Source organism: Choristoneura fumiferana, chromosome 16 (assembly GCF_025370935.1).
Source record: "Choristoneura fumiferana chromosome 16, NRCan_CFum_1, whole genome shotgun sequence".
Lineage (NCBI taxonomy): Eukaryota > Metazoa > Arthropoda > Insecta > Lepidoptera > Tortricidae > Choristoneura > Choristoneura fumiferana.
In genome coordinates, this window is record NC_133487.1 from 6,954,011 (window position 1) to 6,970,478 (window position 16,468).

A 16,468-nucleotide genomic window follows, 5' to 3' on the forward strand; every position below is an offset into this window, starting at 1 on the left:
AAAACTCGTACAGTCCAGTTTCCTAAATATGTAGTCAGCTCAACAATTGTGACAGTGTGTTGTTTCGAACGACGTCAACTTTGCGTTGAGAACTGAGTTGATTAAGATTAGTGGTGATCTATCATGGTGCGCACGAGTTATCAACGAGTGGCGGACAGGCGGCCGGGCTCGCCGAAAATAGCACGACACGACATGAACACCACCACCTGGCTCAGATATTATAAAGGGGCTCGGGTGGCGAGGGCGGAAAATCAATAAAGCGGGCGGCGGGCATCAAAACATACCGCTCCCTCCGCTCTCCCCACACCTCCACCCTCGTGAACCCCCCGTCTCCCGGGAAAATCCCCCCTTGTTTGGCAGACACCGTCCTTGATCTGCCCACTCCGCCCGCGCCCGGGCGCGCAAGTTTGGATAAACACTCGTAACGTGTATTCGAAATTGGGTCGCTTATATGCGTTTTGCTTTTTGCTGTCCCCACTTACAAAACTCGATCTAACACAACACGACGCTTCCTCATAATATAAACATATTTCTACTCCGAGCAAATCCAGACAAACGGGCGATAAACGGGTTTATAGCCATTCTAATATTGTTATTTACTTCATTCCATCAATAAACATTGCAGTCGTGATAAATCTAAGTTCAACACTATACAATAAATACGTCAGCGTAGCCGTAAATGCCGAATGAACGTTACGTAATGTAATGTCTCGACGTTCAAAACCTAAGAGAATAATAGATGAGGCTTAGAAACAGCGAGTAAGTAATTTCAATTTAATGTACGAACTTCTGAGAATATAGCAGATGATACGTGAACTGAAATAACTTAGGCGGCTATTCAAAATAGAAGTTAACATACCTAATAGTTGCTAGTGGCCAAATTGACGGTTTAACGGCGCTACCATTCATTGATATTTGTCTCGCACTAAAGCAATTGCCTATTAAAACAACTCGGCAATGAGTCAGAAGTAGAATATTGTTCGAATTAATCCCGACATGAAGCCATGATTCATTCGGCTCACGTCCGAGCGCCACTCGGGTCTTACCGTGGATCGTAAAATAAATAAATTCAAACGTAAATCAGTTTATAAACGCTTTATTGTAGTTGCACGCCCATTGTGATCAATGGTTGAATGACTAGGTATAGAATGCACGATCTGTATTGAAAAATATGTAACTAGTTGATTGTAATTTTGAAAGTTATCTACAAACACGTGAACATACATGAACATACTGCATAAGATATATCCGACTAACAGCGTAACTAAGATTTAAAAAATATTGATAAACGGTTATACCAATATAAAGATCTCAATCTTTAAATAATTGAAAAAACTGAAGGCTAATGTTTCGATATAACCTAATAAATAGTCAATCTTAATAGAACCCTATTCTCTATTATGACGAGCGGGAAATGTTGAATTTAATAAAATGGGGATTAATCGTTCCTGATCAGCGACACGTCAACTCAACCGTTCTGTATTCATTAAAAGTCAGTTCGTTACCTGATAGGGCTGAAGATTGGCGTAGTCGAGGAATTTCAGTTGCCTGTCGTGCAGAAATTCTACGGGTTGAGCATCAGTCTGCAGCGTCAGGTCTGCTGCCAACGGCATAAACGTCTGCGAAAGAAATTTCATCAGTGAAGTACATTCAATAACATGTCTGTATTACGTATATCTTCTGAGGGATAGTAACAAGTGTAGTTTTATTGAAGGATTCGTTTAAAACTAAGATCTTCGGTTCGGTAGGTACCTTATTTTTCGAATGTCTTTATGTAGGCCGCACAGCTGAAAATTAGAGCGATGTGATATGTTGGTAGAGCTAGAAACTAGAAAAGATGAGGTAAGCAGCTAGAAGCGTGCTAAGGCTAGTTTAGTCGCGTAGCGAGTTTATTCTTTGACAGGATTCTTTCGCTACGATAAATTACTTTTCTCGCCGGCAGTATAAACTGTTAGCAATCAACTGCTAACTATATGTGTGTGTAAGCATGTTCTTTACTGACACGGAATCTATATCTATTCTACGTCAGGCATTAATTTTCAGAGATCCATATTAATAAACTACACCTATGTACCAACCATAAATTGTAGACCTTAACTAATATTTTTTTCGTCGGCGGTGACGCAGCTGTCTAAGTTCATCCAAATTGACGTATATAGGTACCATCAACCAAATATGTGGTCTACCACCCTAAAGTTGATAATCGTTTGCATGTCATAAAAACAATAATGAATGCCAATAGACTTGTCTGTCAACTTGAAAGTTCGACTTTAGCGACATATTCATTTGATAGGAACTTGTTTAAAAATTTATAGACCACTTATTTTGCTGATGGTACCAGCTTAACCACAGATTAATTAAGTGCCTCAAAGTCCGTAACGGTACGTTATCATTCAAAGCAGACCCGCTTTTATATCATCAAAGGAATAATGCAAGAAATCAAGAGCCTTTTGTATCTGCGCAAGGGCATTCACACAGATCAAAACAAGCAACACATATCAGGTCAGGGTTGTAGATAAACACCTGCCAGTGTAGGCTGGTGACGGGCGGCCATTTATCTTGCAAAAACGTGACGTACAGGTCACATACCTACGCCTAACATATGTATTAGAGCTAGAATAAATGTATCTGGGCTTTAAGGGATTTTATTTACATAATGACATCCCAGGGCTGTTGGTGACGTGTGTAATTAATCGCCTAGTTGGACTTGCAGGCTTCGTGTAAATACGCATTAAATATATCGTACCTTAAGTAGTACAAGATCATTATAGACTAAAAAAAAAACGAAAATATAATTAATTTGCATAAAATGGAACTATGCCCTTGTTCTACTTAAGGAATGTTACGATATGATTAACCCGTCGAAACTAGTATTTTTGCAAACAAAACCAGAATTTAATTCCGGTTTGTGTAAACAGTTTCGACCAAAACTTGATTCAAGAACGATTCTAGTTTTTTTTTAACTCGCTTTAATTAAAGTTCTTTCTCATTACGTATTTGGATTATAGAAGCGATTAAAAATCGTAAACAATCTTGAACAACAATTAAGTCACGACAATTTAGGAGATGCACAGGTGCAGGAGCAGGAGACACTTCACCACGTGTATTGCTACCGAACACTGCAAAAAAATCGCTTGAACTCAATTTCAGTTTTGGTTGCAGCTTCGGCGAATTTTTTTGCCGAAACCGAATATAAATTACACGCCGAATCTCGTTTTGAATATTCGGTATAGGTAGAGTCATTCACGAAGACGCGTGCCGTGGTTCTTATTACAGTGTAATTAATGTCTAATTTTGACAAAATCACGCGTCTTCGTGAATGGCACTAGGTATATGTGGGTACCGCTCCTTTTGCTTTGCATGTAGGTATATTAACCGTTAAGTGCTGCAAAGAAAACTCAAATTTGACAGCCAAATAATGAACTGCAAAGTAGAATTACAAACGAATGAAAATGCAAAAACCATTTCCTTGACAAAGTTTGTCCGCCCTCGGATCGGAAATTAAGCTCGCTCAAAGGAACCCTAGAGGTGTTAGAGACATTTTGTGACGTTCAGGGATTTAAGGAACGTGAGCGTCGTACGAAACTTGTAATACGAGCTCGAAATTAACTGAACATGTAGGTGTAGAGGAAATTTAAACCAGTAGAGCTGTCTATTATGAATTGTTATTGTACCGCATGCACGTTTTGAACGGGACTGTCCCTTTTTTTGATTACGAGTCCCGGTGTCCCCAAAATGAAAACCGGGACGCGAAATTGTCCCGTTTTCAAAAATCGCGCGAAAATTCAGTTCTAAAGGTGAACATAAAAAAAACGTGCCAAGAGTTTCATTCTTACTTAAAAGCATCAGTCCAGCTGTGTTAAAGCAAATTTGTTCCTCTGCCTCTGATAAATATAACTAAACATTTTGAATTTTTTTTTTTATTTGTAATATAATAACAGTTAACTTTTTCTAAATGACCTTTTTTTTTTTTTCTCATTGACTACCTGTTAATTGACCTGAATAAACTAATGTCCCGTTCTGAATCAAAAAATAAATGGTCACGTTACGCATGCACACCACATCGTTTTATAAAATTCTTCTATTCTCCCTGACTCATTTCTTCAGTATAAGCGACAGTAAACTGATAAGCTGTTGAAACGCTCGTAGAACTACTTGTACTACTTATTACTTATTCAGATGTAGAATTACCCGCTCGCTATCCAATTTTACAAAATAATAGAAATGAAATCACTATTTATCTATTACTAGCCGATGCCTGCGACTCCTCGTAGAATTCGTTTATATTTTAGTAGTCACAACAGGATAAAACACAACCCACCTGTGATGCCGGCAACGCACCTTTGATACCCCTCGTGTTGACAGGTGTCCATGGGCGGCGGTGATTGCTTCCCATCAGGTGACCCGCATGCTCGTTTTCCCCTCTTATATAAAAAAGTGGAGATCTGTGTTACGGATACAAATGTCTTAATTACCTACTTATATACAATGTGCTCATTTTATACACTTTTCGCATAAAAGATACATACATACAAATGATAACTTAATAACGTAACAATACAATAAGCGGTTGTTTATATTTTATGAAAATAAACCATTTCTGATAAACATTATACTTCTATTGTGCCTTTCTTATTTTGATTGCCTCAGTGTTATGTTACACATTCTCAGATAACTTAGGTTTGTATCTCATTCATTTTTATATTTCGCTACTACTAACGCCATCTGCCGGTAACACCTATAACTGCTAAGCTGAGGGCGAAACGTAGTGAAACATGAGTATGAATGTGCAACAAACGTTTTGTCAAGGACCATAATTAATATTATATAGTTTTGTTCAAAAAAATATAATGCATAATAACTTACCAAAGCAGGCCAACTGACTGTTTCCTCTTTAATATTTCTAGGAGCCCACACTAAAGTTCTTTCCACTAAAAATATACGAAACGTCCGTCTTGAATAAACGGCAACCCATTCACGTCGTTGCCAGTCTACTCCATCGTATTCCACTAAAACCTGTAACAAAGAAGTTTCCATTAGTCCTTTTATTTCGATAATAAGTAAATAGTGATAAACCACTACGAACTTTTGTTTTAAGCGATATCTAGTGGCGAGTAGCGGAACTAAATCTGTTGATACTTGGCGCATTCACTCATGAACCCATACGAACAACAACGAGCGCTGTAGACTTATCACGTTGACGCTAGATGGCAGCACATGTAATCAAGTCAATGCTGTCGCAAAACCCCGCCCAACGAGGTTCACAACTAAGTATTGCATGTGCGAAAGAGAGGAACCGTACAAAACATAAAAAGAGAAAACAATAATAACAAACAAAAATTATTGGAATGAGATAAAAATACATTCAAAATAAAAATACTTGGGTAATGTATGTAATTTTTATTTTAACGTATCTAATCTAACTAAGATCTAAAGAACATACGGTCCACTCCCTTGCAAAAAACTAAATAAAAAAATAAAGTTTTTTTTAATTTATTCCTCACTATTCAGAAATAAAAATACTTAGGTAATTATGCATTTCCAGTAGGTATTCAGTTATGTAAAATATTTAAAAGATAGGTACTTAGTCCCTTTGGCCCTTCACAAAACATAATGCCTTCCGTGAAGTCGCCAAGCGGTCTCAGCGGAAGACCAGCGTTGGCCTCTACGGCCAGCACTATGCTGAGCTGAGACCGTTTCGCGATTTCGCAAATACTGTCATTAATATTTACTTTATACTTGTTTTATTTTGTGTACTTATGTAATTTGCGAAATGCGAATAAACGTTTTCTATTTCTATTATAATATTATTATGTGACAAGCCTGCAGCCAGGCAGCCTGCCATAAGGACCCTTTTGCTACGGATTGTCACATATAATCTCGATCATCATAGCTTTAGTTTGGTACAAACCAAGATACCGTGTCTATTAAAACAAACACAAGGCTAAGACTTTTCAATGTCAAGCTAGTACCTAATGTACAGCATTGTAGTACACTACTACATACATACTCTCTGTGATTAAAGAGGACTGTTTTTATCGTAAATAATGAATAAGCTACACATTAAAACAAGGACCCGTGTGGTGTCGGGTTAGAATAACACCTCTCTATTTCTTCCATGGATGTCATAAGAGGCGACAAAGGATATAGGTTAAGGTATACCGTAGGCGACAAGCTAGCGACCTGTCACTATTGTACCGTTTTTGCCAAACTTAAAACCTAAAATTGCCAAAAGTGGCTCCGAAGCGGTAACGTTTCGTGTGCTCTACCTACCCCATTTGGGAATACAGGCGTGATGTTTGTGTGTGTGTGTTGTGTTAAAACATAAAAAAAACTGCCAAAATTAAGAAAAAAAAAACAAATGCTCTGGTTTTGGATATTGCATCTCGGCCTACATACACACGTCCCACTGCAGAGCACAGGTCTCCTCTCAGAGTGAGATGGCTTGGGCCGGGCCGCAGTTCCCACGCGCACCCAGTGCTAATAGGGATGTTGACACCATTAAAAAATATTCGACTCCAGTAAAAAACGCTTAAAATTAGATTTATTAGATTTCTTGTTGCTTTAAAACAAATAAATAGTTGATTGAGTTGGCGAACAAGTGACGTCATAAGTTGCTATTTCCATTCAAACTATGGGAGAATACGGTATTTGACTTTTTATATGTATTATAAATTAAAACTTTACAATGCCTGTTATCGAATAGAGAAACAAATTTTAAGCTACCTTTACAAATAACAAAGTTATAAAGGTTTGAAATCCAAGATTAGACAGAGAAAGACATACTGGCATGTGACGTCACACGCTAGTAGCGCCATACTTGCTGCATAGAGAAAAGCGTTTGAGAAACAGACAGGTATATAGATTTTTCAAAAAATCGCTATAAATCCAATTTTCAACTGATTTATGTTTTCTCTTCGCTAAACACTTTCTGTATACCTATATTTTCATAATTATACCTACGTAAGTAGTGTAAGTACCTACTATGTGTGATGTCAGAAAAGGTTACCCAAATCAGACTAGGTTGTCCAAACTTAAGTAGGCATAGAAGTTCTAAAACATTGTCTGACTTATTTGATTTTTTCCACAAAAGCGTAAAAAATGTGTCAGTCGGTCAGTCCCATCTAGAGAAATAGGCTACGCGAGGACGGACCCTTTTTTACGAGGTTACTGCTCTGTCAAAAAACGGGAATCTTCCCATTGATTTGCTAACTCAGAGAGTGGCTCAGATATTGAGCACTGATAGACAGAACGCCTGCAAGCAGTGGCTGGATCAGTAAATGGTGGGGTAGAACTCAGTGGTCGTCAAACTACGTCCCGCGACATATGCAACGATTTAAGTAGGTAGGTAATGGCTTTGAAAACAGATTTTGAACACATATTTCAAAACGTATTATTTTATTTATTTATAAGCCTTAACTTTGTCTAATTTGGCCTTTGATCATAAAAACCGGCCAAGAGCGTGTTGGACACGCCCAAAATAAGGTTCAGTAGTCATTACGAAAAAATAAGTAATATTTTTCTAAGGATTTCGTATTCTATACGGAATCTTCCAAGTTTAGGTATATTTAATACCTTAGGCTGCTATTTACTCTTAAACTACTAATAATTCTCAAGCAAACTTAGTCGTTATAGTTTTCCTTGAAAGTTTAATATACTTACTACCATTCTGATTTTTTTCAAATTTTTCCACCCACCGGTTTAGATTTTAGAGGGGGGGGGGGACGCACGATTTTAATGAATATCTAAAGTTGAATATTTTGCAAACAAGTCACGGAATCGAAAAATCGTTTTAGTAAGGTCCTAATGATTTTAAAAGACCTATCCAACGATGTCCCACACTACAAGGTTGGATGAGAAAAAAAAAACACCCCCACTTTACGTCTATGGGAGGAATACTATATTTAAAAAAATATATATATTGTACCATTTGGTCGGCATAGTTTACATACATATTCGTGCAAAATTACAGCTTTCTAGCATTGATTGTCCCTGAGCAAAGCCGGACGGACGGACGGACGGACGGAGGGTTCCGTTTTTGCCATTTTGGCTCCAGGACCCTAAAAAGTGACGAGACAACCACTGGTCTATCCCGCGGCAGCGGGTGAGCACGGTCGTATTCAGGAATGTTTTTTCTGTCTTCGGTCTTTGGACTCTTTCATCCATCATACACATTCTATGATGCTACCGATATCGTGGTCATGTTTCAAATTTCATATAAAAAAAATGCGCAGACAACTGTATTAATATTCAGAAGCCACAAAGTATGGAGATATTTCTCTAGTAGGTAAGTACTTAATCAAATTAACTAAGGCTAGATGCAATAAGGCAAGTGGCGAGTTGTCTTTCATTCGCACATTTGAGTATACCTACAGAGAGTTTTTAGAAAGAGTTACGACAGTTTTTGATCGCAAGTGCGAGAATTGTTGCGTTTTCTAAAGACGTTTAATCAGTAGTGGACGTCTTTCGGCTGATGATAATGATGATAAATGAACTGAACTACAATAATATATTAAAATAAAAGTGACTAGGTATCTTTCTAAAATTCGATTGAATCTTCAGTTTGGAAATTCCTAATTCCCAATATAGCCGCGTAACTTTTCGTCAGACTCAAAAATAGACTGTCCAACGCCGTCAGTTGTAAACAAATGGATCCCACGCCACTCCGTATGCAACTAGGCAATGCACCTGCAGGGGAATTATTTAGTATCCATCCCAGACTGAATAGTTGACGCGTTGCCAAGAGGCCTTAACAGCCACAAAGATGAGTCCGTGAGGGACTACGTGAACCGATAGGAATCAATATCATTTATTGTGATGTGAACTGTAGTCAGGTAGTTCTGCTAGCGTTTCTACTGCTATCAGTATCCTATCGCCTCATCATCGTTATATATATCAGGCGTAAGACGTTTGTAGATCTGTTTCTTGTCACTGGTATCACTGGTAGACTAAATAAATTGCAATGAACTGAAATAATTTCCTTGCTCACCCGCGACCTTACGATAGCTAAGCTTATTCAAAATATGCGTGTTCATGCAGTTCCTCCACCTCCACACTGTAAGAACACACACAAATCACACAAACCCATCCATCACCCACCACACTACACTGACGCGTTTCGAACTCAACCAGAGCTCATCTTCAGAGTGACACAACCGTACACCATGCTACCAGTTGTTAGACTCCTTACGATAGCTAAGCTTATGCAAAATATCTAACACTGGTAGCATGGTGTACGGTTGTGTCACTCTGAAGATGAGCTCTGTTTGAGTTCGAAACGCGTCATTGTAGTGTGGTGGTGGTGATGGATGGGTTTGTGTGATTTGTGTGTGTTCTTACAGTGTGGAGGTGGAGGAACTGCATGAACACGCATATTTTGCATAAGCTTAGCTATCGTAAGTCGCGGTGAGCAAGGAAATTATTTCAGTTCATTGATATGGACATCCGCAAAGTAACGCCTGATTCAATAAATTAAATAAATTGCAAGTGGATGTGTGGTGGCCTACAGAAGTAATAAGCAAATCGGCCAACGCCCAACTTCATTGAGTTGGGATTGGGAACAAATCACTGGCTTCATTGCAAAGTGCATGCAAGTACAGATGTACCTAGTTAATAATATTTTGTCATCGTATTGTATTATATCTTGCTTTAAAAACATTAAGAATTCACTACATACGTTTTAAAGGAGACAGAGAAGTAGAGATGAAACGGATAGTGGTTTGGCCGGATACCGGATACCGGATATTCGGCGGGACCGTTGGCCAGATAGCCGGATATCGGGCCGCCGGATAATCGGTCTAGTTTTACGTACAATTAAATTAAGCTAATTCGAACATGCGCATGACACTCCGTGCAGGTTGCAACTTGTAGAGTATAATTATTAAGATTGGTTTTTTGGAATCTTTTTGTATTTTTTATTTCAATTTCAATTTTTTTGTTACTTTTACGGTCATCCCGTAAAACCTATATCGAAAATACAAACTGAAATATAGATGCACAGAAAAACCAGAAAAATGAGGGCTACGGCATATATGTCGCTAGTGTCGCTGCTTAAGTGGCTAAATAAGAAACAAAACAAGCTGAGATATGAGGTGCATAGTAGAAATTTGTGTCTGTATCGCTGTCCAACGGTGGTGTAGCGTTATAGTAAACGGCTCGGAATGCCGAGGACCTGGGTTCGATACCCAGCGCTGGTCTTATTTTTCTGGTTTTTCTGTGCATCTATATTTCAGTTTGTATTTTCGATATACTTAATTAACTAAGTGGCTGTTTCACCACCCATTGAATAACTTTAACTTTAACTGACGGATAAATATGATGTCGTCTCTGTTTGTCTTGTTTGAATAGACGCGAGACGGTATCGCATTTATCCGTCAGTTAAAATTAATCAATGGGTGGTGAAACATGCCCTTAGAATAATAAACTGATGTCAATAATTGTTAAATTCATAAATAAATAAATACCAGTTTTTAATCATAACTATAAGTTTTTTACCATCCGGTATCCGGCCGGATAGTACGCAACTATCCGGTATTCGGCCGAATAGTAAAATAGTGGCCGGATAGGCCGGATACCGGATACTGACAGGATATCCGTTGCATCTCTACAGAGAAGTTCTGAGAACTGGGAATTGCAGCCCAAGTCCATTCATTCTAAGAGACATGTATCTAGTATCTACCTTATATCTATGAACATAGTCGCTTAACCCAGCAACCAAACGCAACTAAATGTCATCAGTACCCTTAGTGTAAGTTTTCGGTTACAAAATACGTCTCGACGATCGGTCTTTATCCTACCTACTAATCCTAAATACTAATATTACAAATGCGAAAATTTGTGAGCGAGTATGTTTGTTACTTCACGCTGAAACGGCTGGACGAATTTGGATGATATTTGGCAAACAGTTAGTTTATAACCTGGATTAAAACATAGGATACTTTTTATCCCGATAATCCCACGGGATAGGGATAAAATCTCGAAATAGCAATTGCTGGGCTTAGAGTCATGAAATTTGGTATGTAGGTAGCTGGACGTCAGGAATAACACATAGGCTAGGTACCTACTTTTTATCCCAACATTTCCACGGGATAGGGATAAAATCTTGAAATTTCAACCTGGGTTTAGAGTTGAAATTATGGACAGTTGTTCTTAACACAACCTCAATGAAGAAGCCCACGATATAAATTTTGGGAATTCCCATTGCAGGGGAATTTTGTAAAATCCCGGAACTTAATTTGTAACTCGAATCGAATAGTTTACGCGTGCGAAGCCGCGGGTAAACTCTAGTCGAATATAATTGAATCCCTCGGCTTAAAAATTGCTTCTTTTTAAGGTGGTATGGACGATTGGCGTTTGGGTTCCTGAATCCGGTTTAGAGCTCCGGCGACGCGGTTCAATGGGTCAACGAACGGGCGCGGACCTGTCGAGCGATCGGTTGCGAAACAATGGACAGTGATAACAGTGCGATTGGATCCTTGATAACGATTGAAATACCATGAATAGGGGATGACTTGGGATGAATGTGGCAGTCTGTCGGAAGCTAGGGAGGTAAATGGCTACTCGGAGGGAAACAGACATGAATTGACGAGTGACGACTACTTTAAGATTGAGACATTTGTTGGGGTAGGTATAGTATACGTATGGTAAGGTTTACAAAAGGATTGACGAGATTGACACCAGTAAATGTAGCAAATTGTGTGTGTATGACACACACACACACACACACACACACACGCACGCACGCACGCACGCACACACACACACGCACACGCACACACACACACACACACACGCACACACACACACACACACACACACACACACACACACACACACACACACACACACACACACACACACACACACATGTACGAGTAAGTATGTATGTATAGAGATAGCTGGACATCTGGAATAACACATAGGCTACTTTTTATCCCGCTATTCCCACGGGATATGGATAAAATATCAAAATAATACTGGCTCTAGTTACGCGGAAACACTGAATTCACCATTGAATTGCATCGCAGCTACGTTTGTGCAGGTTTTCTCGCGATGTTTTTCTTTACCTTAAAGCTCGTGGTAAATTACAAATGTACCTATTTCGCACATGAATTTCGAAAAACTCAATACGAGCTAAGATTAAAGATTTCAAGAAGTATCAATAGGTTACATCTACAAGGTAGTAAACAGTAGATCTTGGGTCTAATCAAGTTGGCCACCACGGCCTTAGAGGAATCAACTTCCATTTCAATGCACTAGAAACAATTTTTATTAAGTCAGGTTTTGGAACTGAGAAGAACGATCAACTCAGTCACTGTGTCTGATGAACTACGTTAAAAACTAAGGGCCTAGCATGGTTGCACGGCTTTCGTTTTACGATATCACCAAGAGATGGAGCCGCTGTTTCCAGTTAAGCGTTACGTACGTTTTTCTTTGAATGTTGAAGTAAAGTATATATTTTTTTATTCGACTGGATGGCAAACGAGCAAGTGGTTCTCCTGGTGGTAAGAGATTACCACCGCCCATAGACACCTGCAACACCAGGTATCTAATATATCTAATATTTATAAAGACGAATCAAATACGCAACGTAATTATGTACTTGTTAGCTTATCAATATCAGGCCCATGACTCGGACATTCGCTGGCGTGTAATATCTTACTTTCACTTAAATACCTACTCTAGCAAAATGAAAAATAATGGTATAATGATAGCTTGCCAGAAAGTTTATGATTTAAACTGCAGTTAACGTCAATACGATAGTAATTTAGGTTTTACTTTTAGTGAAAACTAAATTCACGCTTAATGTTAAGTAATTAGAAATGTCGTCGAACCTTTATTTCCGTATGATTTCTATTACAACTTTGTCGGACAAATTGTGGGTTCAGAATCACATAAGAGATTCCCCTTTCAGCCGTTGGGCCCTAGGGTGCGGCAAACCTACATCGTTAATAATTAACACGGCAGTTACATACCATTACCTAACCGTAACCCCTACTATCCTTACTTTAATCCTACCCAGGCGGATTTCTGTGTGAAATATTGGGGTGCCGTTCAATCGTCATACAAACTTTTAGCATAATTTCATTTTACTACGTTCAAGACTCATAATATTCATTTAGCATAAAAACGGATTTCATATTATTACCGAGCATAAGCTTTAAATAATATAACATTCATTAGTCATAACAACAATTGCTATAATGCTTATATTCAATAATTTCATTTTGAGTATTCGGTTAATCATATAATTATTAAAATCTATAACAACATTTAGAATAAAGATTGGACGGTATAGTATAACATCATGCGTGCTAAATGCAAAAAACATTTGATTTGTGCGAGCGAGCGAAGCTTAGTTGTTGAGTCTAACAACTGGTAGCATGGTGTACGGTTGTGTCACTCTGAAGATGAGCTCTGGTTGAGTTCGAAACGCGTCAGTGTAGTGTGGTGGTGGTGATAGATGGGTTTGTGTGATTTGTGTGTGTTCTTACAGTGTGGAGGTGGAGGAACTGCATGAACACGCATATTTTGCATAAGCTTAGCTATCGTAAGGTCGCGGGTGAGCAAGGAAATTCTTTTAGTTCATTGATATGGACCTCCGCAAAGTAACGCCTGATTCAATAAATTATAAATGAAATGCATCTTTTTTAAATTTATACTTAGCATAGGTACATATAAGCGCAACAAAATGGTAAATATGAATATAGTAAACATTTTTATTCCATTCAAAACCTACTATCTATCGCAGAGTAAGAGTACATACAGATCTAGTGAAAAATAATTTTCCATCGTATTTTGTCGGATAACTTCGTATTTAACGTGCTTTCTCAATTAGCTTGAGTAAATTTTAGTAATCTAGTTGATATAGCAAGGTATTTACGAACTTTCCCGACAAAATACGATGGCAAAACATTATTCACGACATCTTTAAGTATTTCTATTCTACACGCATTCCTATGTTGACAAATTAACAAAAAAACTACTTTCAATCGAAAAGCATCTCTTTTCTTTCTTTCTTTTCAATCGAAACTCTTTTCCTTTGAAATTAGGTCATACCTACAGTAAAACCAGACACAGATATCATAAATTCACAAATACGAGATTATAGTGTTGCGTTGGTGTACCGGAATAAGACTAAACATCTTCAAAACAAACCGTGAGATGAGAACGATCCCAAAACACAATGACGGAACCTGCGTCTCGCTCAATAACAAGCGTAACCTTGAACAATTACAATAATTATAGCTAAGAGTACTTAACTTTAAAAATATATATTAAGAGTACTTGAATTAAAATGTAGTATTAAATTATGTATGTATAGTTTACGGATGAATTTCTGTTATTATTTGCACGCTTGCTTGCAGGTTGAGTACGCATGAATATTAACAAAATTTAAAACCTGTAAATAATTGTAAATAATTTTTTTATATTTTATTCTATTCTAAACTCATGAATTTAATAGGACCATACTTATTTAAATAGCAACATTATTTATTTTACACGCTTAGCTTCACATGTAACATAATCTTTTTTTTTTTTTTTTGCTCTTTCTATTATGGTATTGACACGCAACTTGGTATTTAAATGCATAGTTCTGATGACAATACAATAATATGGTACCATCAAGCTGATCTGAATTCTGATGATGGATGGACTGGAAGTTAGACACTGGAACTCCCAGACAGAACAGCATTATCTAGCCGGGTTTGGGCTAATAATGGGCTTTGTTAGCATTGTTTAAGTGTGTACATTGATCAAGAATGATATCTAGCGTTGATAATGGAGCAGTTATTCAGGTTTACCATTAAGTGTTTTTTAAACTATTTTTATTATTGAATCACTGGATATACGAAATTAAGAGCATTTTTTGAATTAGTCGGTTAACGAAATTCCTCCAAGCGAAGAACATTTGCATTTCTAGGGTATATAACATCATTTACGTAGGTAACATTCCAAATACGTAAAAATAGAATCCGGAGCAATCGAGCAGTAATCATAAACAGTATTTGTTATAGCACGTAAGCGTCAAATAGCGAGTGACCTTGCTGGCACTGACCGACCTTCGGGCGATCCATATTCAATGAGCTCGCGCAAGCAAGACTTTGTAAGACAATATCGCGATGCTTTATCAAAACAAACACGCACCGCTACATTTTCATATTCCTCGGCTTTCTTGAGATACATAACACTGCCACTAGTAGTAGAAGGACAATGTTGATTTCAACATTAGGAAGGTTTGAAGTCATAAAGCGATTAGTCGTCTCGTCATATATTACTTTCTTCCTCGTTTCGACGGTTCTATTAGTTCAAAGAAGTGCCAATATTTTAGTCAACTTCAACCGTAGAATAAATTCAGTCATAATGTTTTCTAGTATTACCCAGTATAAGTGGCAAAAAAGGTGCAAAAGGTCGAAGTAATTTAAAATTATAGCATAAAATTGAGTTTTATCACAGGAACCTTTTCGAAAAACTCGTATTAACCGCCTAAGAAGCTACTAACATGATTAATTATGGCTTAATTTATCTGAAGATGTTTTGAATACTTTTTCTAGACGGTCAGTCAGTAATTACCATAACATTGCCTCACCTGACAACGTTATCGAGCTGAGGTGAGAACGATAATTACGCCTGTTGAATATTGTATTTATTTTAAACTAGTATTTCTTGGATAAGTCGAAGCGAATCGGTCCAGGACATTTCGCAACATAAAACGACTACGAACGAACTTTACACATTATTCATGCACGAAGCTAGTATGAGTGTGTATGTCGGGAAGTAATAAGAGAGATAGAAGTTGACATAATGTGTCGTAAAGATGAGAATAGATTATAATCAAGGAACTGCACAGCTAATAAATCTAGTGAAAATTTCAAAGTTGAAATTAAGTTAACGGATCAGGAAATCACGAGCGGACTGGGACTGCTATTGCAGAAACTATACGTCTGCCTAATTGGGGACTTAGAATAATACTAACTCATTAAACTATTGTTACTTACTAAACTTGGATAGGTATTCCTAAATACTCGTAAACGTGTTACTTTATGACATTCCGCTCCGCAGGTGTGAAGTAGATCCAAAATGAAAAGAAAAACATCAAATAATATAGATAGCTTCAAGTTTCCCGAATAATGAGAGTTAGTATTGTGTTATGTAAGAGTCTAGGAACTAGTTTATATAAGGTTAAGACGTTTATTTAAGCTCTCTCTCGATTACAATCCAACTAGCTTGGCTTTCGTTTTCTGCACGACCGGAGACGTTGTCGGTCGGTTATACGCAGCCTCAGTTACTCATAAAGCGTCTCTGATAAAGCCCTCAGTCCTGAGAGATAAGGGGGATCCTGAGGGGAGGGGGATGTAAGGAGGTTCACGTACACTGGAGTTGGCAGCATTATTAAAATTCATGGAACTAAGTTGTTTCAATACCAGGAACGTGAGTTTAGTTTTAGTTGTTCTGTTTATATCCTTTT

The 16,468-nt window shown here is 37.8% G+C and overlaps 1 protein-coding gene across 1 annotated transcript in view; it reads right to left on the reverse strand.

The window, feature by feature from the left end:
* Kdm3 (Lysine demethylase 3) overlaps positions 1-16,468 on the reverse strand; it is a 183,832-nt gene that overhangs the window by 138,147 nt on the left and 29,217 nt on the right. Inside the window, 2 exon segments of the mRNA XM_074098901.1 lie at positions 1,506-1,619; positions 4,867-5,016. Coding sequence (XP_073955002.1) covers positions 1,506-1,619; positions 4,867-5,016 — 264 coding nt within the window.